A 25,891-nucleotide genomic window follows, 5' to 3' on the forward strand; every position below is an offset into this window, starting at 1 on the left:
TCTCTCAGTTTATAGCCATTCAGATAATAATCTGCCTTCATGTTTTTGCTGCCAAAGTGGATAACCTCACATTTATCCACAATATACTGCATATGCCAAGCATTAGCCCACTCACTCAACTTGTCCAAATCACCCTGAAGCCTCTCTGCATCCTCCTCAAAACCCACTCTCCCACACAGTTTTGAGTCATCTGCAAATTTGGAAATATTACATTTAGCTCCCTCATCTAAATCATTAAAGTATATTGTGAATAGCTGGGGTCCGAACAGCGATCTCGGCGGTACCCCGCTACTCACAGCCTGCCATTTGGAAAGAAAGACCCATTTATTCCTACGCATTGTTTCCTGTCTGCCAACCAGTTTTCTATCCATTGCAATACACTACTCCCCAATCCCATGCTTTAATTGTATACGCTAAGCGCTTATGTGGGACTTTGTCGAAAGCCTTCTGAAAGTCCATATAAACCACATCCACTAGTTCCCCCTCAACAACTCTACTAGTTACATCCTCGGAGAATTCTCGTAGATTTTTCAAGAATGATTTCCCTTTCGTAAATCCATGTTGACTCTGCTCGATTCTACCACTGTTCTCCAAGTGCTCTGCGATAAAATCTTTGCTAATGGACGCTAGAAATTTCCCTGCTCCTGACGTCAGGCTGACTGGTCTATAATTCCCTGCTTTCTCTCTATCTCCCTCTTTGAATGATGGAATTTGATTTGCTACCCTAACCAGTCTGTAGGAACTGTTCCAGACTCTATAGAACCTTGAAAGATGGCCACCAGTGCATCCATTATTTCTTGGGCCACTTCCTTATGTACTCTGCGATGTCGATTATCATGCCCTGGGAATGTATCGGCCTTCAATCCCATCAATTTCCCCAACAGCATTTCTCTACGAATGCCGATTTCTTTCAGTTCCTCTCTCTCTCACTAAGCCCTGTGTTCCCCAACATTTCTAGTATGATACCTGTATCCTCCTTTGTGAAGACAGAACCGAAGTATGCAATTAGTTGGTCAGCCATTTCTTTGTTCGCCAGTATAAGTTCCCCTGTTTCTGACTATAAGGGACCTACATTTGTCTTCACCAATCTTTAAAATTTAAATCTACGCTTGACTCTTCCAATTCTATCCTGGTCACCCTACCAGTTATAAACCTCCATCAACCACAGCCCATCCAGAACTCTGCTGCCTGTATTCTAACTCACACCAAATCCCGATCACCTATCACCCCTGTGCTCAATGATCTACATTGGCTCCCGGTCTGGCAGCACATTAATGTTAATATTTTCATTCTTGTGTTTAAATCTCTCCATGGCATCACCCTTCCAATTAGTCCCATTCCCCTGCCCATTTCCATATTCCTGCAAATCTTTTGCCTTCAAGTCTTTTCTTCAATTCCCATTTAAAGAAGATTTCTTTCCCTCTGTATCTGTGTTGGCCACTATTTTCAGCTCGACAGTGTCACTGGGCCCAACGTCATTGAAGCGTGGATCCAAAAATTGTTTGAGCTGAGCTGCCGGTCACTTCCAGTGCTCCATGCTGAAGAGGGCTCTCGTCCTGGTTCACCAAGTATGTGATGGTAGTGTACAGAGCGATCTGAACTGACATCAGTCAGCCATTCCGGCATCTTTGATATACGTCTTTGAAACTGAGTGATGAGGGAGTGGTACATTGAGCAGTGTGGTGTTGGGTGTAGGAGATGACATGTGGAGATGAATTCACTGACATTGACCACCCGTGTCAGCTCATTATACTTCTTCTGGCACTGCTGCCAGATCCACGTGGACAGACGTCTTGCATTGACCTCTCTGGCCACCTGCTCCCCTTCCCTTTGTAGGACGTTCCTTGAGGGTCTCCACCCCATCCCAAAGAAACATGGCCTCTCTCCTCCTGTCACCCTCCATGACTAAGGCCTCTAGCACCATATCCGTGAACTGCAGAGCCCGTTCTCTGTCCTTGTATTCCATTTACCTTGTCTCCAATTGCAGCATTCACAGTCAGTAGCAGGCTTCTTTGGTTCAGTGCAGCTTCCCTTTAAGAGGGACAGACTGCCTTTGAAAGCTGAATGCTGACTGAAAGTTGAACCAGCCTCACACACAGTTCGGCCCTGTTAAGCGTGCAGACAGACAGCAGCGCGGGTCACCCTGGGCAGCGCGTAGAATTCATGGAAATGAGGAGGCAGCAGGAAGCTTGTGTGCCACCTGCCTCAACAGGAATGGGCACAGGCAGATCATGAATCGCAATCCCTACCCCTGAAAACTGGTACAAACTTCTCTTTCACTCTTGTCTCTATTTTCCTTCTTCTCTTTCACCCTTTCTCCCTCTCTCTCTGTGTCTCTTGTTCATATAATCAGAGATTGATGCAGCACAGAAGGAGGCTATTCGGTCCATTGTGTCAGTGCTGTCTCTTTGAAAGAGCTATTTAATTGTTCCACTTCCCTCCTCTTTCCCCAGACTCCTGTTTATTTTTCCTATTTAAGTATTTGTTAAATTCCCTTTTGAAAGATAATATTGTATCTGCTTCCACCATGTTTTCAGGCTGTAAATTCCAGATTCCAAGCACAGAACGGTAGGACCAACGATCCTTGGAAAGGTTGTGGCAGAGAAGGAGGCCATTCAGCCCATCGTGTCTGTGCTGGCTGAAAAACTCTAGCCGCCCAATCTGATCCCACCTTCCAGCCGCTGGTCGATAGCCTTGCAACTTACAGCAATTCAGGTACATGTCCAGGTGCCTCTTAAAAGAATTGAGGGTTTCTGCCTCCACCACTGTTCCTGGCAGTGAATTCCAGACATCCACCATCCTCTGGATGAAAAGGCTTTTCCTCATTTCCCCTCTAATCCACCTCCCAAGCACCTTAAAGCTGTGCCCATTGGTAATTGACCACTCGGCTAGGGGAAACAGGTTCTTCCTGTCTACTCTATCTGGGCCCCTCATAATTTTGTGCATCTCAATTAAGTCACCCCTCTACCTCCTCTGTTCTGCAGAAAGCAATCTTAGCCTATGCAATCTTTCATCATGGGTGCAATTTTACATCACTGGCATCATTCTTGTAAATCTTCTCTGTACTCTCTCCACAGCAATTATGTCCTTCCTGCAATGTGGTGACCAGAACTGTACACAATACTCCAGCTGTGGCCTAACCAGTGTTTTATACAGTTCCAGCATTGCATCCCTGCTTTTGTATTCTATACCTCGGCCAGTAAAGGAAAGCATTCCATATGCCTTCTTCACCACTCTTTTTACCTGTCCTGCCACCTTCCCGGACCTGTGGACATACACTCCAAGGTCTCTCACTTCTTCTACCCCTCTCAATATCCTCCTGTGTATTCCTTTGCTTTATTTGCTCTCCCCAAATGCATGACCTGACAGTTCTCCAGATTGACTTCCTTTTGCCACTTTTACGCCCACTCAACCAAACCATTGATATCATTCTAGAGTCTACAGCTATCCTCTACATTATTAACTCCATGACCAATTTTTGTGTCATCAGCAAATTTTCCAATCATGCCTCCCACATTTAAGTCCAAAACATTAATATGTATCACAAATTGCTATGGACCCAACACTGAGACCTGTGAAATGCCACAGGAGACCACTTCCCATTCACAAAAACATCTGTCCACCATCAACCTTTGTTTCCTGACATTGAGCCAGTTTTGGATCCAACTTGACACATTCCCCTGTATCTCATGAGCTTTTACTTTTCTGACCAGTCTCTCATGTGGGTCCTTGTCAAATGCTTTACTAAAATCAATGTAGATCACGTTCATTATCAATCGTTCTTGCTACTCCCTCAAAAAACTCAATTAAATTTGTTAGACAAGACCCACCCTAAACAAATCTATGCTGACTATCCCTGATTAATTTTTGCCTTTCTAAGTGATAATTTATCGCAGCTCTCAAAATTGGTTCTAATTATTTGCCCACTGAGGTCAGACTAAAGGCCTGCTCGGGTCTGGAAATAAAACCCGACAGAACCACATCGGACTCGAGCCCAAGCCTGGACCGAGCCTGACCCGACCATAGTGCACTCACTGCACTTAGCACTTTTAGATGGAATGGAAGGAAGCTGCAGCATAAGCGCGGTGACATCATAGAGCCACTCACTTTCTCACTGAGCAGACTCAGAGTCTGTGGAGTTCGGATGCACGTTTCCCTCCTTGACGTCCCGGACTCCCAGCTCAGGCAGTGTTTTCAAATTCTGATTCTTACTTACTCAACTTCCCTTTTCCTACCAGCTGAGCAAAAGGTAGTACTGTGTGTGTCTGACCCGGACCCAGCCAACCCAAACCAAGCCCAAAAGCCGGATCCGGAAGAGCGACCCGACCGACCCGACCTGAACCCGGCATGAATCGTCGGGTCTTGTCCGGTTTGGGTCGGGTAGCAGGCCTTGAGCTAAGACTGACCAGCCTATAATTACTGGGCCTATCCTTCGCACCATTTTTAAACATTTGTACTATGTTCATGCAGGTCCAATCATCCAGTACCTCGCCTGTATCTAGGGAGAATCTGAAGATGATCCTCAGAGCATCTGCTATTTCCTCCCTGGCTTCGTTTAACATCCTGGGCGACGATACATCCGGCCCTGGCGATTTGTCCACTTCCAAGAATTTCAGACCCTCTCGTACTTCCTCTCTCATTATGCTTATCGTATGCAATATTTCACATTCCTCCTCTTTAACGACAATTTCAGCATCATCCCTCTCCTTTGTGAAGACAGAGACATACTACTCATTAAGGACCCTGCCCACATCTTCTGTGTCCATGCATAAACTACCTTGTATATCTCTGATAGGCCCCACCCTTTCCTTAGTTATCCTCCTGCTCTTACTGTACTGAACAAAGATCTTTGGGTTTTCCTTGATTTTACCTGCCAGTAGTTTTTTACATGTCCTCTCTTTGTTTTCCAAATTTCCTTTTGTACTTCACCCTTGCGCTTTCTAAAAAGTATCATTTATCACTGTCATAAGCTTCCTTTTTTCTGATTTATCTTACCCTGTATGTTTCTCGATAACTGGGGGCTCTAGATTTGACAACTCGCTGTGCAAGAAAACTCTATTCATTTTGCCTCTGGTTCTTTGCCAACTACCTTAAAACTGCATCTTTTTGATAAGGCTGTGAGCACAGTCCTGGGAAATACAGACCAGTTAGTTTAACATCAGGGGTGGGTAATGTTTTGCAAACAATAATTAGAGAAGAAATCAACAGAAACTTGGAGAGGTTTGAGTTAATGCAGGATAGCAAGCACGTGTTTGTAGGAACATAGGAGCAGGAGTAGGCCATTCAGCCCATCGACCCCGCTCCGTCATTCAATTAGATCATGGCTGATCATCTACCTCGACGCCACTTTCCTGTGCTATCCCTGTATCCCTTGATGTCACTTGTCTCCTGAAATCTTCTGATTTGTGTCTTGAACATGCTCAGTGTTGATCTTCCACACCCTCTGTGGTAGCGAATTGCAAAAATTTACCACCCACTGAGTGAAGATATTCTTCTTCATCTCAGTCTGAAATTGCATGCCCCTTATTCTGGGATTATTAGTTTTTTAGTTTAGAGATAAAGCACTGAAACAGGCCCTTCGGCCCACCGAGTCTGTGATGAATGGATGCTTTTCGGGCTTGAGAAAGGTTTGTCGTGGACTCAAAACAAAATACTGCAGAAGCTGGAAATCTGAAATAAAAACAGAGAGTGCTGGAATACTCAGTAGGTCAGGCTACATCTGTGGAGAGAGAAACAGAGTTAACAAGAACAGAGAGTGCTGGAAATACTCAGCAGGTCAGGCAGCATCTGTGGAGAGAGAAACAGAGTTAATAAAAAACAGCGAGTACTGGAAATACTCAGCCGGTCGGGCAGCATCTGTGGAGAGAGAAACAGAGTTAATGTTTCATGTCTGTGACCTTTCATCAGAAATTGCAAAGGGCAGAAATGTAATGGGTTCGAAGCAAATAAGGTGGGGGTAGTGGGGGAAACATAAGGACAGAAAGTTGGGAATGGGAGCAGGGGTGTTGAAATGACAAGTGAGAAGAAGCTCGGTGTCATGCTTTTGGACTGAGTGGAGGAGTTACACAAAGCGCATACCCAATCTGCGTTTGACCTGCTGCGGTATTCCAGTGAACATCAATGCCAACTCGAGCAACATCAGCTCATTGTACGATTAGGCACTCAACAGACTTCCAGACTGAACATTGAGTTCAATAATTTCGGAACATCATCGGCTCTTTTAATTAGTATTTTGTTTTATTTTGTTTATCTTTTTGCGCCATGTGCTGGACTTAAACTGGGATTTTTATGTTGGTGCTTTTGAACATAGAACACAGAACATTACAGTGCAGTACAGGCCCTTCAGCCCTCGATGTTGCGCCGACCTGTGAAACCATCTGACCTACACTAATCCATTTTCATCCATATGTCTATCCAATGACCACTTAAATGCCCCTAAAGTTGGCGAGTCTACTACTGTTGCAGGCAGGGCGTTCCACTCCCCTACTAAGCTCTGCATAAAGGAACTACCTCTGACATCTGTCCTATATCTATCACCCCTCAACTTAAAGCTATGTCCCCTCGTGTTTACCATCACCAACCGAGGAAAAAGGCTCTCACTATCCACCCTGTCCAACCCTCTGGTTATCTTATATGTCTCCATTAAGTCACCTCTTCTCCTCCTTCTCTCTAACGAAAACAACCTCAAGTCCCTCAGCCTTTCCTCGTAAGACCTTCCCTCCATACCAGGCAACATCCTAGTAAATCTCCTCTTCACCTTTTCCAAAGCTTCCACATCCTTCCTATAATGCGGTGACCAGAACTGCACGCAATACTCCAGGTGCGGCCGCACCAGATTTCTGTACACCTGCAGCATGACCTCGTGGCTCCGAAACTCGATCCCCCTACTAATAAAAGCTAACACAACATATGCCTTCTTAACAGCCCTATTAACCTCGGTGGCAACTTTCAGGGATTTATGTACCTGGACACCAATATCTCTCTGCTCATCTACACTACCAAGAATCTTCCCATTAGCCCAGTATTCTGCAATCCTGTTACTCCTTCCGATGTTAATCACCTCACACTTTTCCGCATTAAACTCCATTTGCCATCTCTCAGCCCAGCTCTGCAGCCTATCTATGTCCCTCTGTACCCTACAACATCCTTCGGCACTATCCACAACTCCACCGACCTTCGTGTCATCCGCAAATTTACTAACCCACCCTTCTACACCCTCATCCAGGTCATTTATAAAAATGACAAACAGCAGTGGCCCCAAAACAGATCCTTGCGGTACACCACTAGAAACTAAACTCCAGGATGAACATTTGCCATCAACCACCACCCTCTGTCTTCTTTCAGCTAGCCAATTTCTGATCCAAAGCACTAATTCACCTTCAATCCCATACTTCTGCATTTTCTGCAATAGCCTACCGTGGGGAACCTTATCAAACGCCTTACTGAAATCCATATAGACCACATCCACGGCTTTACCCTCATCTACCTGTTTGGTCACCTTGTCAAAAAACTCAATAAGGTTTGTGAGGCACGACCTTCCCTTCACAAAACCGTGCTGACTATCTCTAATGAACTTATTCTTTTCAAGATGATTATAAATCCTATCTCTTATAACATTTCCAACATTTTACCCACAACCGAAGTAAGGCTCACAGGTCTATAATTACCCCGGCTGTCTCTACTCTCCTTCTTGAACAAGGGGACAACATTTGCTATCCTCCAGTCTTTCGGCACTATTCCTGTCGACAATGACGACATAAAGATCAAGGACAAAGGCTCTGCAATCTCCTCCCTGGCTTCCCAGAGAATCCTTGGATAAATCCCATCTGGCTATTTTGACTAGGACTGTTCATTATTCTGTCATTTAATACCCTCTCTGCGCTAACGCTTTGTCTTTAACCACACCATTAGGATACTCTCTTTGACTTTTTCACCTGAATTCCTTGTCAGTTAATCGCTCCGACCCTTTGTTCTATCAACACCTTCCCTTTTGTTCTCTTCCGCCACCACACACACCCACCCCACTACTCCACACCCGCTTTATTTGCCTAAAACCTATTACATTTCTAACCTTTGCCATTTCTTATGAAAGGTCACTGACCTGAGACGTTATGTCTGTTTCTCTCTCTCCACAGATGCTACCAGACCTGTCGAGTATTTCCAGCATTTCCTGCTTTTATTTAAGGTTTGTAGTGGAGTTCCCCAGGGATCAGTGTTGGGACCTTTAATTTCCTGATATATACAAATGAACTAATCCTTGGTGCACAGGGCACAATTTCAAAGTTTGTAGATTATACAAAACTTGGAAGCATTGTGAACTGTGGTGAGAATTGTGCAGAACTTCAAAAGGACATAGACAAATTGGCGGAATGTGCAGACAGGTGGCATATGAAGTTCAATGTGGAAACACGTGCAGTGATTCATTTTATCAGGAAGAACATGGAGAGACAACATAGAATAAAGGGTACAATTCTAAAGGGGTGCAGGAGCAGAGAAACCTGGCAGGCACAGTAGGGCAGTGATTAGTACTGCAGCCTCACAGGTCCAGCGACAAAGGTTCGATTCTCGGTACTGCCTGTGTGGAGTTTGCAAGTTCTCCTTGCGACCGAGAGGGGTTTCGCTGGGAGCTCCGGTTTCCTCCCATAGCCAAAGACCTGCAGGTTGATAGGTAAATTGGCCACTATAAATTGCCCCTAGTGTAGGTAGGCGGTAGGAAATATGGGATTATTGCAGGGTTAGTATAAATGGGTGGTTGTTGGTTGGCACAGACTTGGTGGGCTGAAGGGCCTGTTTCAGTGCTGTATCTCTAAAATAAAATGTGCATATGTCATTGAAGTTGGCAGGGCAGATTAATAAAACATGCAGTAGCCTGGGATTTATTAACAGTGGCATAGAATACAAGAGCAAGGAAGTTATTTTGAAATTGTATAAGGTGCTAGTTCAGCCTCAGCTGCAATATTACGTCTAGTTCTGGACAGCACACTTTGGGTAACGTGAAGACATTGGAGAGTGTACAAAAACATTCACAAGAATGGTTCCAGGTATGAAGAATATCAGTGATGAAGATAGGCTGGAAAAGTTGGAACATTTTCCTTCGAGAAGAGAAGGCTAGGAGGAGATTTGAAAAAGCTGTTCAAAATTATGAGGTGTCTGGACAGAGTGGATAAGAAAAAACCGGTTCCCACTCTTGAAAGGATTGAAAACGAGAGGGCAAAGAATTAAAGTAATTGGTAAAAGAAACAGAAGTGTCATGAGGAAAATGTTTTCACACAGCGAGTGGTTAAGGTCTGGAATGCACAGCCTGAGAGTGTGGTGGAGGCAGATTCAATCGAGGCATTCAGGAGGAAATTGGATGGCTATCTGAAAAGGAAGATAGTACAGAATCACAGGGACAAGGCAGGGGAGTGGCTCCAGATGAATTGCTCTTTTGGAGAGCCAGTGCAGACACGATGGACTGAATGACCGCCTTCTGTGCTCTAACAATTCTGTGATTCTGTGACATTTGACCACAAAATGAGGTTCCAACCTTATATTCATGCCATCACTATGACCACCTATTTCCACCTTAATAACATCGCCCAACTTCACCCCTGTCTCAACTCATCTGCTGCTGAGGCTCTCACTCATTGTTTCATTACCTGTAGACTAGACTATTCCAACTCATTCTCCCACATTATACTATCTGTAAACTTGTAGTCATCTAAAACTATTCTTCCTGTGTCTTATCTCGCAGTCGGTCCCATTCCCCGATCACTGACCTACAGCTTACAGTAAAGCAATGTTTTGATTTTAAAATTCTCAACAAATGTTTTCAAATCTCTCCATGGTCTCACCCCTCCCTATCTCTGTACTCTCCTCCAGCCCCACAACCCTCCGAGATGTCTCTGTTCCTCTAATTCTGACATATTGTGCATCACTGAATTTTATTTACTCCACCACTGGTGGCCACACCTTCAGTTGCCTCGGTCCCGAGCTTTGGAATATCCTCCCTGCACAGCTCCATCTCCCCATCTCGCTTTTATCCTTTAAGATACTCCTTTAAAACCTGCCTCATTGACCAAGCATTTGGTTACCTAACCTAATATCTCGCTTTGTCGTTCGGTGTTATACTTTGTTTTATAATGCTGCTGTGAAGTACCTTGGGATAATTCTTTGTTGACGTTTACCAGACATGATTTGTCATTAGCATATCGTCCTGCTTGAAATTTATTGTGCGATGCTTTTCCAAACAACAAATATTTCTGACCTAGGTTGTGAAATTTCCCCACCACTGACGTCAGATTTACTGGACAGTACAGGATTTGAACAACCTCTCCTTTTAGTAAACAAGGTGTAAAATTTACAACCTTCCAGTCCTCTATCATCACTCCCATATCAAAGGAGGATTGGAATATACTGTCTAGTGCATCTTAGACTTGCATTATTCCTTCTCTCTCCAATGCTCATGCATCCCATCTAGACTAGGTACATGTTCTAGGTTACTGTCGTACAAAAAGTGTTGGATTGAAAGAGGTTAACTGAACCTGTTTGTTCAATGACTGTAATTAATGTCAGTCTCCTTGGACCCTAATTGTGTCACTGGAGGATTTCCATCTTCTATTAATAAGAGCGTCCTTTCAATGTGTTATTCCATAGTGTCAGTGGGAGCATCAGCCCTGACATTATAGGGTTCAACGGCTCTGGAGAGAAAGAGAAAAGATAGAGCCGAATCAGAGAGCAATAGATTGGAATGTTACAACAATGGGTCAGAATCTGCGAAAAATAGATTGGAATGTTGCAACAATGGGCAGGAGTTTCATCTGGGAGTTGAACTTTCTTTCTGCAAATTATGATCTGTTCCCATTAGAGTATCGGCTCTATCTCGCACTGAGGATTGTTCAATACATTTACTACCCCATCCTGGCTATTATTGGCGTCCCTGGTAAGTTTCTGTATCTTGCTATTAATTCTATACACCTTGTTTAACTGCATTACCATTCTTGTCATTTCCTCTGCCCTCCTTGCTGCTGTTGTTATTCCTGGAAAATCTCGGTCTTCAGATATTAGCTCGATAAACCATTGCTATGTGTATTAGAGTGCTTGTAATTTACTCTCCCATCTTTGCTGCTGTTTCTGTCCCTGGTAAGTCTCTATTTCACGCGATGAGATCTGTAAAATTTGTTTCACTGAAATAATGCTCTTGCTATTTAAATTTTTGTAAGAGTGGAGTTGTTGTCATTGGTCTTCAGAAGAAATTCCATCCACGATCCATGAACCACGTCTTCCTCACTGCCAAATATCTGAGACTGAACCAGACAGTTTGCAACCTCTGCATTATATTTAAACCTGGGCTGAGTTCATCTCCAAATGCTCTCCATCACCAACCCTGCCTACCTTCACTCTGTAATGTTACCCGTCTCCACCTCTGCCTCAGCCCATCTGCTGCACAAGCCTCATCTGTGTCTTTGTTAAGTCCACACTTGACTGTTCCAGTTCTATCCTGGTCACCCTCCCAGTTATAAACCTGCATAAACCACAGTCCATCCAGAAATCTGCTGCCCGTATCCTAACTCACACCAAATCCTGATCACCCATCACCCCTGTGCTCACTGATCTACATTGACTCCCGGTCTGGCAGCACCTTAATTTTAATATTCTTATTCTGGTGGTTGAACTCCCTCTATGGTATCACCCCTCCGATTAGTCCCATTCCCCTGCACATTCCCATATTCCAGAAAATATTTTGATTGAAAGTATTTTCTTCAATTCCCCTTTAAAAGTAACTGTTTGAAAAGGCACTGTTTGAAAATTAGGGATCGGCCTTTTCGGACAGAGGTGAGGAGATTTTTATTTTTCTCTCAGAGTGTTGTGTGATTTTGGAACTGCCTGATCAGAAGTTGGTGGAGGGGGGTCATTGTATATTTTTAAGGCGGGGATAGATAGATTCTTGTTAGGCAAGAAAATCCAAGTTTATCGGGGGCAGGTGGGGATGTGGAATTCGGAACACAAACAGATCAGCCATGACCTTATTAAATGGTGGAGCAGGCTTAACGGGCTGAATGGCCTACTTCTGCTCTTTATTCATATGGTCGTATTGCCTTTCCCTCTGTATCTACTCATGGCAATGATTGTCAGCTCTACAGCGCCACTGGGCCCAACAACATGGAAGCTTGGATCCATAAAATGGTCCGAGCTGAGCTTCCGGTCACTTGAAGTGTTCCATGATGGACAGGGCTCCAGCCCCGGTTCACCAAGCATGTGCTGTTAGTGTCAGGAGAGGTCTGAATATAATGTCTATCCGCCATTCTGGCTGCTTTGACACACATCTTAGAAACTTGGTCTGTGCATGTCCACTGAACGCCTGTGTTAGTCACTCTCAGCTGGACATACATTCAGCAGTACTCTTTTGTTATTTAAAAGGTCCAGGCATCCAACTTGCAGGTGAGGGGCTTTTGACTCACATCCTGCTATGGTAAATTTATTCGAGGCGCTGTGGATGGTTTTCTGAAAGTTGTGTTGTGAGCTGCTACAGACATTCAGGGAGGACAGAGGATTTGGTGACCCAAGTCTGGACGAGGTATGGGGACTGTAGTTACAGTGTCTGTGGGTCTGTAACATGACTAACAAATGGAGCAGAGGCTTCAGAGAGGGGAAGCCCTGTAAGGAGGGAGGAGGAGGGGGCTCTGCCCGACCCACCCAGGGATTTCCAAGAGCACTTTTCCTACCTACGCCTAATCCAGGAGCAGTGTGTGAGGTGACTCTGATTCAATAAGGAGATGGTCAAAGAGCTGTGTCACCTCCTGTAACACGACCTGGGGCCTCATGCCAGGGTGAGGACGGAGCTTTCAGTGGCTGTTTAAGTCATAATTTCATTGAACTTCTATGTATCTGGATCTTTCCAGGCAGGAGCAGGGGACATATCCAACATAGAGTAACAGAAAGTGATAGAATCATTTACAGCACAGAAGGAGGCCATTTATCCCATCAAGTCCATGCTGGCTCTTCATGGAGCAATACAGTCAGTCCCACTTCCCCACTCAATCTCTGCAGCAAATCCATTTCCTTCAAGTGCCCATCTGCTTTCTTTTGAAATCACTGATTGTCTCAGCTTCCACCACACTTGAGGGCAGTGAGTTCCAGATCATTAACACCCACAGCATAAAAAAAGTTCTTCCTCATATTCCACCTGCATCTCTTATCCAAAACATTCAATCTGAGTCCCCTAGTCCTTCTTCCATCAGTTAATGGGAACAGTTTTTCATTGTCCAAATTATCTAATCTTAACATATCCTTGTAACTAAAATCCTCCATCCCTGGAACCATTCTGTTAAATCTCCTCTGCACCATTTCAAGGACCTTCACAATCTTTCTGAAGTGTGGTGGCCAGAATTGGACACAAATTTCAGCTGAGACATAAGCAGAGATTTTTAAACGCTCGTCATAACTTCTCTGCTTTTGTACTCAATACCTCTATTTATGAAATCCAAAATTATATTTATTTGACTAACCACTGTCTCAATATGTCCTGTCACCTTTAAAGATGGATACACATGCACCCACAGGTCTGAATATTCCTGTGCACTTTAGAACTGTGTTATTAAGTCGATATTACTTTCCATCCTTTCTTTCAAAATGCATCACCTCACCCTTGTCTCAGACTTCCATCTGCCACTTGTCTGCCCATTCTACTCACTATCTATGTCCAGTCGCAGGTGGTTCTGAACATCCTCACTGTTTGCCACACCTCCATGTTCGTTATCAGGGACAGATTTTCAAATTCTACTCTGTATTCCAAGATGCAAGTAATTTATACACATCAAAATAAAACAGTGCCCGAAGCACTGACCCTAGGGGAACACCCACTGTCTAACATCCTCCAGTCTGAAAAACAGCCATTTATATGATACACTGTGTTCTGTACCTAAGCCATTATTTTTTTATCCGATTGGACACTGACCCTCCCATTCCATGACACTCAATGTTGGTAATTAACATTTTATGCGGTACTTTATCAAACACATTGTTCAAACCAATATAGACAGCATCCATCACATTCCCTTGATCAACCTTCTCTGTTACATCATCAAAATATTCAATTCGATTAGTCAAGCATAACCTTTCTCTTGTAAGGGGAGGCGGTAGCGTCCAGTTATTGTCACTGGATTAATAACTCAGTAACCCAAATATTGCTCTGGGGACAGGGGTTCAAATCTCAACACGGCAGAAGGTGGAATTGAATTTAATTAATAAATCTGGAATTTAAAGCTAGTCTAATGATGGCCATGAATCGTTTGTTGTAAAAACCCATCTGGTTCACTAATGTCCTTTCGGGAAATAAATCTGCTGTCCTTACTGGTCTGGCCGACATGTGATGCCAGATCCACAGCACCGTAGTTGACTCTTATATGCCCTCGAAATGGCCTAGCAAACCATTCAGTTCAAGGGCTATTAAGGATGGGCAATAAATGCTGGCCTGGCCTGCAACGGCCACATCCCATGAAAGAACAAAAGCAAAATCCATGCTGACAATCCTTAATTAAATCAAACCTCTCCAAGTGTGTTGATTTTTTTCCTGATTATTGTTTCTAAAACCTTACTCACCACTGATGTTCAACTAACTGACCAGTAGTTACAAGCCTGTGTGTTGTCCATTGATAATTCTGGGAGGTGAGGGTGACCATCTATGTCATCACTTTCTCCCTTAGCAGGGAGAAGCAGGATGAGAGATCCCGTGGATTTGTCAGGATAGCGGGATTCCTGATGGTGTAGGTGTCTCTGCGGTGTCCCCATTTCAACGGAGCGAGGTACAGGAACTGAAAGAACACTCACTCCATTGATATACAGTTGGTGTGTGAGCGTGCCCAGTACATCATGTTGGTGAACGTCATTCTGAAGCAGTCAGCCGGTCCCAACGTCTTTGGGCCTCGGTGGAGAACCAGAATGTTGCTCCCCGGAAACAAAGAAACCCCTCCTCTAGACAGAGCTCATGTTTCTACACCCCTAACACCACCTCCCACCACCAACCAACCTCACGAAATTAACAAGTGTCTAATGTGAGCAATGGAGTCACCAGGAACATGGTGGAACAGACTATCGGTGTGATGAAGCAATGTTTCTGATGTCTGAACCGCGCGGGGGGAGCCTTCCAGAACACACTGGAGCAGGTGTCCAAGTTCATGGTGTTCTGCTGCACCCTTCATATCGTCACCATCATCAGGACACAGGCATTGGCACCAAGAATTCAGGAGGAGGAGGAGGAGGCAGGGAGAATATTTTCTGGATGCCTTCCACCCGGACAGACTGTCAGAGAGTCTCTGCTGAGATTCAGGTTCCCAAAGGACAACTTCCCTTTCCCACCATGGATCCCCCATTATCCACCATTACACCCATCAGAGACACCCCATCACAGCGTCCCCTTGGCCACCATCCTGCAATAAAAACCACCAACAAAACACACACACACAGCCCAGGCCATGAGCCACATACACAGAGACGCACACATTCACTCTTTACATGTCAGTTACTGAGTCAGATGCAAGCAGACACACACAGACACACACACACATATACACACTCACTCTTTACAGGCCAGTCACTGAGCCAGATACAAACAGACAGATACTCACACACATACTATTTACACGCCAGTCACTGAGTGAGGTACAAGCAGGCGCGCGCACACACACACACACACACAGGCACTGAGTCAGAAATACAGACGCACACAGGAAGACACAAAGCACTGATCAGCCCCTCACACACGCACATACACACACATACACACACGGAAACACACTCACACAGGCAAGCACACACAGCACAACACCCAGGGCCTGAGACACACACACAAAGGCATATGCACACACACATACACACAGAGCATAGGACGAGTGCCAAATACACACAGACATACACACAGACACAATCGGACCAACATACACAAACACACACAGATACGCACGCACGCACGCACGCACACTCACACACACACACACACACACACACACACACACACACACACACACACACACATACACGCACAGGTCACACCCATGACCCTGAGCCAGACACACCCACCATGCACACACAGACTGACACACTCGGACACACATACAGATCACAGCCCAGGGACTGAGCCATTCACACACCCACACAAACACACACTTAGATCACACCTCAGGCACAGAGTTAGACACACAAACATATACACACATGCACATGCACACATACACACGCACACACACAGAGCACACAGCACAACCCAGGACCTGATATACACACGCACACACTCTCTGATTAACACACAAACATACACACGCACACACACACATATACACAGGGACACACATACACTAACTCACACAGATATACGCTCACAAACAAAGACACAGGACCCTGAGCCAGCCACACGCACAGTCGGACACATACAGACAGACACACTTGGAAACACACGCAGATCACAACCCAGGCACTGAGCTGGACACACACACACACAAATCGCAACTCAGGCACTGAGCTAGACGCACACACACACACACACATACACACACACGCAGACACATGCACGCAGACACACACATACTGCAGTACAAGCATTCTGGCACTCAGTCACACACTCGCACTCTCACTAACCCACACACTCTACAGTCCAAGCATTCAGATGAACACGCACTAACAGACACACGGACACACACACTACAAATCAGGCCTGAGGCACATAATCTCTCTCTCTTTCAATCTGTCTCTCTCTCTCCGTCTCTCTCTCTCCCTCTCTCTCTCTCTCTCCATCCAGACACACGCACACAAACACGCACACGGATCACACCCCAGGCAGTGACACAGACATACAAACAAACACACACACGCGATGGCACGAAGCACAAACCAGGCCTTGAGACATACATACACCTTTGCACACACACCACAGCCCTGGCCCTGAAATATACACACACACAAACTGCACAACACAATGACTGAGACACACACACAGACACAGACACAGACACAGACACACACACAGACACACAGCACAACCCAGGCAATGAGACAAACCCACACACAGACTCGCACACGCCTGTGCACGCAAGCACACACACATACACACGCAAACAACACAAACCAGCAGTGAAACACACACACAAAAACACACACACTTGCGCACATGCAAACGCACACACGCAGAGCACACATCACACCCCAGTCACTGAGCCAGAGACACATAAACAGACACGCACACACCCGGAGATCATACTCTAGGCCCTAAACCAGACACACACGTTCACACAGAGCCCAGGACGAGTGCCATATACACACAAAGACACCCAGACACTCGCACACACACAGACAGATCGTACCCATGACCCTGAGCCAGACACATCCACACTCGGGCACAAACAGACACACTCGAACACACATGCAGATCACAACCCAGGCACTGAGCCAGTCTCACACACACACACACACACACACACACACACACACACACACACACACACACACACACACACACACGTCACACCTCAGACACTGAACTCGATATACACACACACACACACACATGAACACAGATCACACCACAGGCACTGAACCAGTCAAATTCACATACACGCATATACACGGATACTTGCATGCACACTCTCACACACACTGTAATACAGGCATTCAGGCACTCACGCACACTCTTGCACTCTCACTCGCGCACACACACACTCACACTCACACACAAGCCCAGGCCCTGAGATATACATTCACACATGCACACACACACATACCATAGCCCAGGCCCTGGGATATACACACACACGCACATCACAATAAAATAACACAGACAAACACATAGATGCAACACACAAACACACACACGCGCGGTCTCTCACGCACGCACTCACATGCTCTCTCTGTATCACACATACTCCCTTTCAGAGTCACACACACCTACAGTCTATCTCACACACACTTACACACACATGCTCTCTGTCAGAAGCATACACACACACAGGCTCTTTCTCTCAGACAAATACACACACAACGACTCTCTTTAGCACACACATGCTCTCTCTCACAAACACACGCACACACAGTCTTTCTCACACCCACACACACTCTCTTTCACACAAACACACACACAACACACTCGCTGTCGGACACACACACTAACACACCCACTCTCTCTCGGACAGACACTCGCACAAAGAGACACTTGCTCTCGTTCTATCTCTCTAACTCTCTCTCTCTCACAGACACACACACATGCACACTCACACACACACACTCTGCCTCACACGCACATGCGCTCTCTCTCTCACACATACACACATTCACTCTCTCAGACGCACACTTGCTCTCGCTCTCACTCTCACTCTCAAACACACACGCACTCTCTCACACACACACATGTACACAAGCTCTCTCTCTCACACACGCTCTCTCTCTCTGAAGCACAAACACATACGCTTGCTCGCTCTCTCTCAAACACACTGTCTTTCTTACATGCACACAATCTCTCAGACATGCACATACACTCACACACACAAACAGACTCGCGCACGCTTTCTCGCTGTCAATCACACACACACCCTTTCTTTCACACATACACGCTCTCTCTCTCGCAGACACACAAACCCTCGCTCACACACACTCTCTCTCTCACACACACACGTATGTTCTCCCACAGATGCACACGTACACTTGCTCACTCTCTGTCTCCCTCACACACACACATGCTCTCTCAGACAAACACACACACTCTCTCTCTCTCAAACACACAAACATACACACACACTCTCACAGACATATATACACACACACACTCTCTCATGAACACACGCACACACACTGTCTCTCGCACGCACACACACACTCTTTCAGACACACACACTGTCTCTCTCACACACACATATACACTCTCTCTCTCACATCCACACACACACGCTCTTTCTCTGACACACACAGACACACACACACACGCTCTCACTCTCAGACAAATACATCCACGCACAAACACTCTATCGCACACAGACGCTCTCTCTCTCTCACACACACACGCTGTCTGAGACACACGCACACGCACCCTCTCTATCACACACACACACTCTCTCACTCTCTCACAGACACACAAACACACGCTGTATCTCTCTCTCTCACACACACACGCTCTCTCAGACACACGCACACGCACCCTCTCCATCACACACACACACGCTCTCTCTCTCTCATAGACACACAAACACACGCTGTATCTCTCTCTCTCTCACACACACACACACACACTCTCTCTCCGACACACACTGTCTCTCTTACAAAACAACAAAGAATAAAGAACAGCACAGCACAGGAACAGGCCATTCGGCCCTCCAAGCCTGCATTAACTTGATGCCTGCCTAAACTAAAACCTTCTGCACGACAGGGGCCCATATCCCTCTGTTCTCTTCCGATTCATATATTTGTCAAGATGTCTCTTAAACGGCACTATCGTATCTGCTTCCACCACCTCCCCTGGCAGCAAGTTCCAGGCACTCACCACTCTCTGTGTAAAAAGCCTGCCTCGCACAACCCCCAGTAATTGACTCTTCCACCCTGGGAAAAAGCTTCTGACTATCCACTCTGTCCATGCTGCTCATAACTTTGTAAACCTCTATCATGTCGCCCCTCCGCCTCCGTCGTTCCAGTGAAAACAATTCGAGTTTTTCCAACCTCTTCTCATAGCTAATGCCCTCCAGACCAGGTAACATCCTGGTAAACCTCCTCTGTACCCTCTCCAAAGCCTCCACGTCCTTCTGGTAGTGTGGTGACCAGAAGTGCACCCAATATTCTAAGTGTGGCCGAAATAAGGTTCTGTACAGCTGCAACATGACTTGCCAATTTTTATACTCTATGCCCCGACCGATGAAGGCAAACATGCCGCATGCCTTCTTGACTACCTTATCCACCTGCGTTGCCACTTTCAGTGTCCTGTGGACCTGTACGCCCAGATCTCTCTGCCTGTCAATATTCCTACGGGTTCTGCCATTTACTGTATACCTCCCACCTGCATTTGACCTTCCGAAATGCATTACCTCACATTTGTCCAGATTAAGCTCCATCTGCCATTTCTCCGCCCAAGTCTCCAACCGATCTATATCCTGCTGTATCCTCTGACAATCCTCATCATTATCCGCAACTCCACCAACCTTTGTGTCGTCCGCAAACTTACTAATCAGACCAGCTCCATTTTCCTCCAAATCATTTATATATACTACAAACAGCAAAGGTCCCAGCACTGATCCCAGTGGAACACTACTAGTCACATCCCTCCATTCAGAAAAACACCCATCCACTGTTACCCTCTGTCTTCTGTGACTGAGCTAGTTCTCTATCCATCTTGCCAGCTCACCTCTGATCCCGTGTGACTTCACCTTTTGCACCAGTCTGCCGTGCGGGACCTTGTCAAAGGCTCTACTAAAGTCCACATAGACAACATCCACCGCCCTTCCCTCATCAATCATCTTCGTCACTTCCTCTAAAAACTCAATCAAATTCGTAAGACACGACCTCCCCTTCACAAAACCATGCTCTCGCTAATAAGTTCGTTTGTTTCCAAATTGGAGTAAATTCTGTCCCGAAGAATCCTCTCTAATAATTTCCCTACCACTGACGTAAGGCTCACCGGCCTATAATTTCCTGGATTATCCTTGCTACCCTTCTTAAACAAAGGAACAACATTGGCTATTTTCCAGTCCTCTGGGACCTCACCTGTAGCCAATGAGGATGCAAAGATTTCTGTCAAGGCCCCAGCAATTTCTTCCCTTGCCTCCCTCAGTATTCTAGGGTAGATCCCATCAGGCCCTGGGGACTTATCTAGCTTAATGCTTTGCAAGATACCCAACACCTCCTCCTTTTTGATAATGAGATGACTGAGACTATCTGCACTCCCTTTCCTCGGCTCATCATCCGCCAAGTCCTTCTCCTTGATGAATACGGATGAAAAATACTCATTTAGCACCTCACTCATTTCCTCCGGCTCCACGCATAGATTCCCATCTCTGTCCTTGAGTGGTCCAACCCTTTCCCTGGTTACCCTCTTGCTCTTTATATATGTATAAAAAGCCTTGGGATTTTCCTTAATCCTGTTTGCCAATGACTTTTCATGACACCTTTTAGCCCTCCTAACTCCTTGCTTAAGTTCCTTCCTACTGTCTTTGTATTCCTCAAGTGCTTCATCTGTTCCTAGCCTTCTAGCCCTTAAAAATGCTTCCTTTTTCTTTTTGACCAGGCTCACAATATCCCGTGTTATCCAAGCTTTCCGAAACTTGCCAAACTTGTCTTTCTTCCTCTCAGGAACATGCTGGTCCTGGATTCTAATCAGCTGACGTTTGAAAGACTCCCACATGTCAGATGTTGATTTACCCTCAAACAGCCGAGCCCAATCTAATTTCTTCAGTTGCTGCCTAATATTTTTATAATTAGCCTTCCCCCAATTTGGCACCTTCACCCGAGGACTGCTCTTACCATTATCCACAAGTACCTTAAAACATATGGAATTATGGTCACTGCTCCCGAAATGCTCCACCACTGAAACTTCGACCACCTGGCCGGGATCATTCCCCAATACCAGGTCCAGAATGGCCCCATCCCTAGTTGGACTATCTACATACTGTTTCAAGAAGCCCTCCTGGATGCTCCTCACAAATCCTGCCCCATCCAAGCCCTTAGCACTAAGTGAGTCCCAGTCAATATTGTGGAAGTTAAAATCACCCACCACTACAACCCTGTTACCTTTACATCTTTCCAAAATCTGTCTACATATCTGCTCCTCTACCTCCAGCTGGCGGTTGGAAGGCCTGTAGTAAACCCCTAACATCGTGACTGCACCCTTCCTATTTCTGAGCTCCACCCATATTGCCTCGCTGCATGACCTCTCTGAGGTGTCCTCCCGCAGTACAGCTGTGCTATTCTCCTTAACCAGTAATGCAACTCCTCCACCCCTTTTACATCCTCCTCTATCCCGCCTGAAGCTTCTAAAGCCTGGAACATTTAGGTGCCAATCCTGCCCTTCCCTCAAACAAGTCTGTGGAATAGCAACGACATCATATTTCCAAGTACTAATCCAAGCTCTAAGTTCATCTGCTATACCTGTTATACTTCTCGCATGTACTTTTCTCACACACACATGCTGCCTCTCAGACATGCACACTCTTGCTCACGCACCCACTCTCTGTTAAACACATGCACATAAACACGCTCCCTCTCTCACACACAAATGCTCTCTCTTTCTTTCTCTCTCTATCTCACAAGCACACCCACCCTCTCTCTCTCTCACACACACACAGAAACACACACATCGTCTATCTCAAACACATGCACACGCGCTCTCTCTCTCACACACACACACGCTCGTTCTCTCTCTCACAAAGACACACGCAGGCGCTCCCTCTCAGCCACACACACTCTCTCTCAGCCACACATACAGACACACACACACACACACACTCGCTCTCACACATGCACACACATGCACAAACGCTCTTTCTCAAACACACACATACACACGCTCTCAGCCACACACACACAGACACACACACTCTCTCATACACACACATACACACACTTTCTCTCTCAGCCACACACAGACACACGCACATGCTCTCTCTCTCTCACACACACGCACGCTCTCTCTCAAACAGACGCAGTCTCAAACACACACACACGCACACACAGTCTCTCTCAGACACACACATGCTCTCTCTCTCTGACACACACACAGGTCACACCCCAGCCCTGAGCCAGAGCTATACACACACAGACACACACAGACACACACACACACACACACACACACACACACGCACACACACACACACGCACACACACACACACACACACACACGGATCCCGCCACAGACATTGAGACAGAGTTTCTCAGTCAGTTCAACATTTAACTCTCTAGACAAGACCACAGTGCTGCAAATGCTGGAAGTCTGAAATAAAAACAAAATGCTGGAAATACTCAGCAGGTCTGGCAGGATTTGTTGAGAGAGAAACAGAGTTTAATGTTTCATGTCAGTGACTCTTCATCAGAAATGGGAGAGATTAGAGATGGGACCCTTTTAAACCAGATGGGGACAGGACGGAGGAGGTGGATAATGATCAACATTCAGTTTAACAATTTCAATATCATCCTTTTATTATTTAATCTCTCCTGTCTTCCACTGTATCACAGACCTTCCCATTTGTTCATTCAGGTTCAATCATTTTAATACATCATTGGATACAGGAACACATTTATAAATCTCAATAAGTCCTCAATCAAACTGTTAACTTTGCTCCAGCCTGATGTATAATTTCTCTGTTTATTTCCCTTCCTCACAGTTAACTTGCTGACGATTGGGATCCTGTCTCGGGGAAAGTGTGGTCTCTCCAAATGTGTCACTCGCTACCTGGTGGCCATGTCAGTGGCGGATCTACTGGTCATTATCCTGGACCTGATACTGAGACACATTCCCATTGTTTATAAGGAACAGTTTCAGTTCCTGCGGTCCATCCCCGTGTGTAATATCCACGCCGTCCTGCTTTACACAGCCACAGACTGTTCTGTCTGGTTCACCGTCACTTTCACCTTTGATCGATTTGTGGCCATTTGTTGCCAGAAGCTGAAAAGTAAATATTGCAGTGAGAAAACTTCGGCTGTGGTTTTAGGAACAGTGACTGTGCTGAGCTGTTTAAAGAACATCTTTTGGTATTTTATGTTCACAGGTCGGTATTGGCTGAGTAACAATCCCTGGTTTTGTGTTGTAACAAAGGATGTTCAGAAATCTCATGTTTGGGGAACAATCGAGTTCCTCCACAACATTCTGACCCCGGGGATCCCATTTGTGCTGATTTTGCTGCTCAACGCTCTCATCGTCAGACACATTTTAGTGAGCAGCAGAGGACGCAGGAGACTTCGAGCTCACAGCAGTGGGGAGAGTCGCAGAGACCCCGAGATGGAGAGTCGAAGGAAATCCATAATTTTACTGTTAGTTATCTCTGGAAATTTCATCCTGTTGTGGGCCGTGTCAATGGTGTTTTCGATATGGTGGCGGATGGTGTATTTGGTGTCTGTGTCTGTTTCTCTACCTCTGTTTCTGCAGAAAACGGGCTTCATGCTGCAGCTCCTGAGTTGCTGCACAAACACTGTGATTTACGCCGTGACCCAGACTCAGTTCAGAGAGCAGGTGAAGAATGTGCTGAAATATCCCTTTACGACAATTGTTACATTAATTCAATGATCAGAGGAAGGGGCGGGTCCTGCCACCATGGAGACAGAGCGTGTGCGGGGCCTGTCACCATGGAGCCAGAACGGGGGCGCGGCCTGTTCCCACGGTGACGGAGGAGTGCGGGCAGGGCGTGACACCATGGAGCGTGTGCAGGGTCGGGGTCTGTCTGTCAGGAGACGGGGGAATGGAGGCGGGGTCTGCTGCCCCAGTAAAGAAGACTTGGGGCGGGGTCTGTTCTCCCGGTGATGGGTGATCGGGGCGGGGTCTATTTCCACAGTAACGGAGCGTGGGTCGGGGTTTCTTACCCCAATGACGGAGGAGTGGGGCGTGGTCTGTTCCCAGGGTGACGCATAAAGTGGGGGCGGGGTCTTCTTCTCATGTGACGGAGGAATGGGGGCGGGGTCTGTTTCCAGAGAGATGGAGGATTGGGGGCAAGGTTTCTTTCCCCGGTGACGGAGTTGGGGGGCGGTGTCTGTTTGTCAGGTGAAGGGGGAATAGTGGCAGGGTCTGTTTCCCCCGTGACGGAGGATTGGTGCGAAGTCTGTTTCCATAGTGACGTTGAGTGGGGGCGGGTTCTGTTCCCAGGATGATGGCGGAGTGGGGACGTGGTCTGTTTCCAGGGTGACGTAGGATGTTGGCCAGGGTCTTTTTCAGAGTGAAGGCGAAGTGGGAGCGGTGTTTTTTTTCCAGAGTGACGGCGGCGTGCTTGCGGGGTCTGTTTCCAGAATGGGGTGGGGGCGGGGTGTGCTGGCTTTCATTCACAGGGGACTTGAGTTTCAGAGTCGCGAGGTTATGCTGCAGCTCTATAAAGCCCTGGTTCGACCACACTTGGATTATTGTGTTCAGTTCTGGTCACCTCATTATAGGAAGGATGTGGAAGCTTCAGAGAGGGTGCAGAGGAGATTTATCAGGATGCTGCCTGGACTGGAGGGCATGTCTTATGAAGAAAGATTGAGGGAGCGAGGGCTTTTCTCATTAGAGCGAAGAAGGATGAGAGGTGACTTTATAGAGGGGTACAAGATGATAAGAGGCATAGATAGAGTGGATAGTCAGAGACCTTTTCCCAGGGTGGAAAGGGCTATCACCAGGGGGCATAATTCTAAGGTGATTGGAGGAAGGTTTCGGGGAGATGTCAGAGGTAGGTTCTTTACACAGAGAGTGGTGGGTGCGTGGAATGCGCTGCCAGCGGTGGTAGTAGAAGCAGATACATTAAGGATATTTAAGCGACTCGTGGATAGGTACATGGATGATAGTAGAATGAAGGGTAGGTAGTTAGTTCGATCTTAGAGTAGGTTAAAGTTTCGGCACAACATCGTGGGCCGAAGGGCCTGTACTGTGCTGCACTGTTCTATGTTCTATGTTCTTTTTTCTATGTTCTATGGGTCTGTTCCCAGGATGATGGCGGAGTGGGGGCGGGGTCTGTTTCCAGGGTGACGTGGAGTGGGGGCGGTGTCTGTTTCCATGGTGATGGAGGAGTGGGGGTGGGGTCTGTTTCCAGAGTACTGGATGAGTGGGGGAGGGGCCTGTTTCCGGAGTGTCGGAGGAGTGGGGACGGGGTCTGTTTCCAGGGTGTCGGGTAGAGGGGGTTGGGCCTGTTTCCATGGTGACGGATTGCGAGCGGGGTCACTTTCTAGGGTGACGGGGAGTCGGGGCGAGATCTGTTTCCAGGGTGAAGGAGG

At 46.4% G+C, this 25,891-nt stretch overlaps 1 protein-coding gene across 1 annotated transcript; it reads left to right on the top strand.

Moving 5' to 3' along the window:
• The first annotated feature begins 771 nt into the window (after positions 1-771).
• Positions 772-24,224, top strand: LOC137366186 (probable G-protein coupled receptor 139). The gene is made up of 6 exons (XM_068028175.1): positions 772-849; positions 1,451-1,568; positions 2,505-2,568; positions 2,679-2,715; positions 4,471-4,650; positions 23,334-24,224. The coding sequence occupies exons 1-6, from the start codon at positions 772-774 to the stop codon at positions 24,222-24,224; spliced, it is 1,368 nt and encodes a 455-aa protein (XP_067884276.1).
• The last annotated feature ends 1,667 nt before the right edge of the window (positions 24,225-25,891 follow it).

Source organism: Heterodontus francisci, unplaced genomic scaffold, assembly GCF_036365525.1.
Source record: "Heterodontus francisci isolate sHetFra1 unplaced genomic scaffold, sHetFra1.hap1 HAP1_SCAFFOLD_319, whole genome shotgun sequence".
Taxonomy (NCBI): Eukaryota; Metazoa; Chordata; class Chondrichthyes; order Heterodontiformes; family Heterodontidae; genus Heterodontus; species Heterodontus francisci.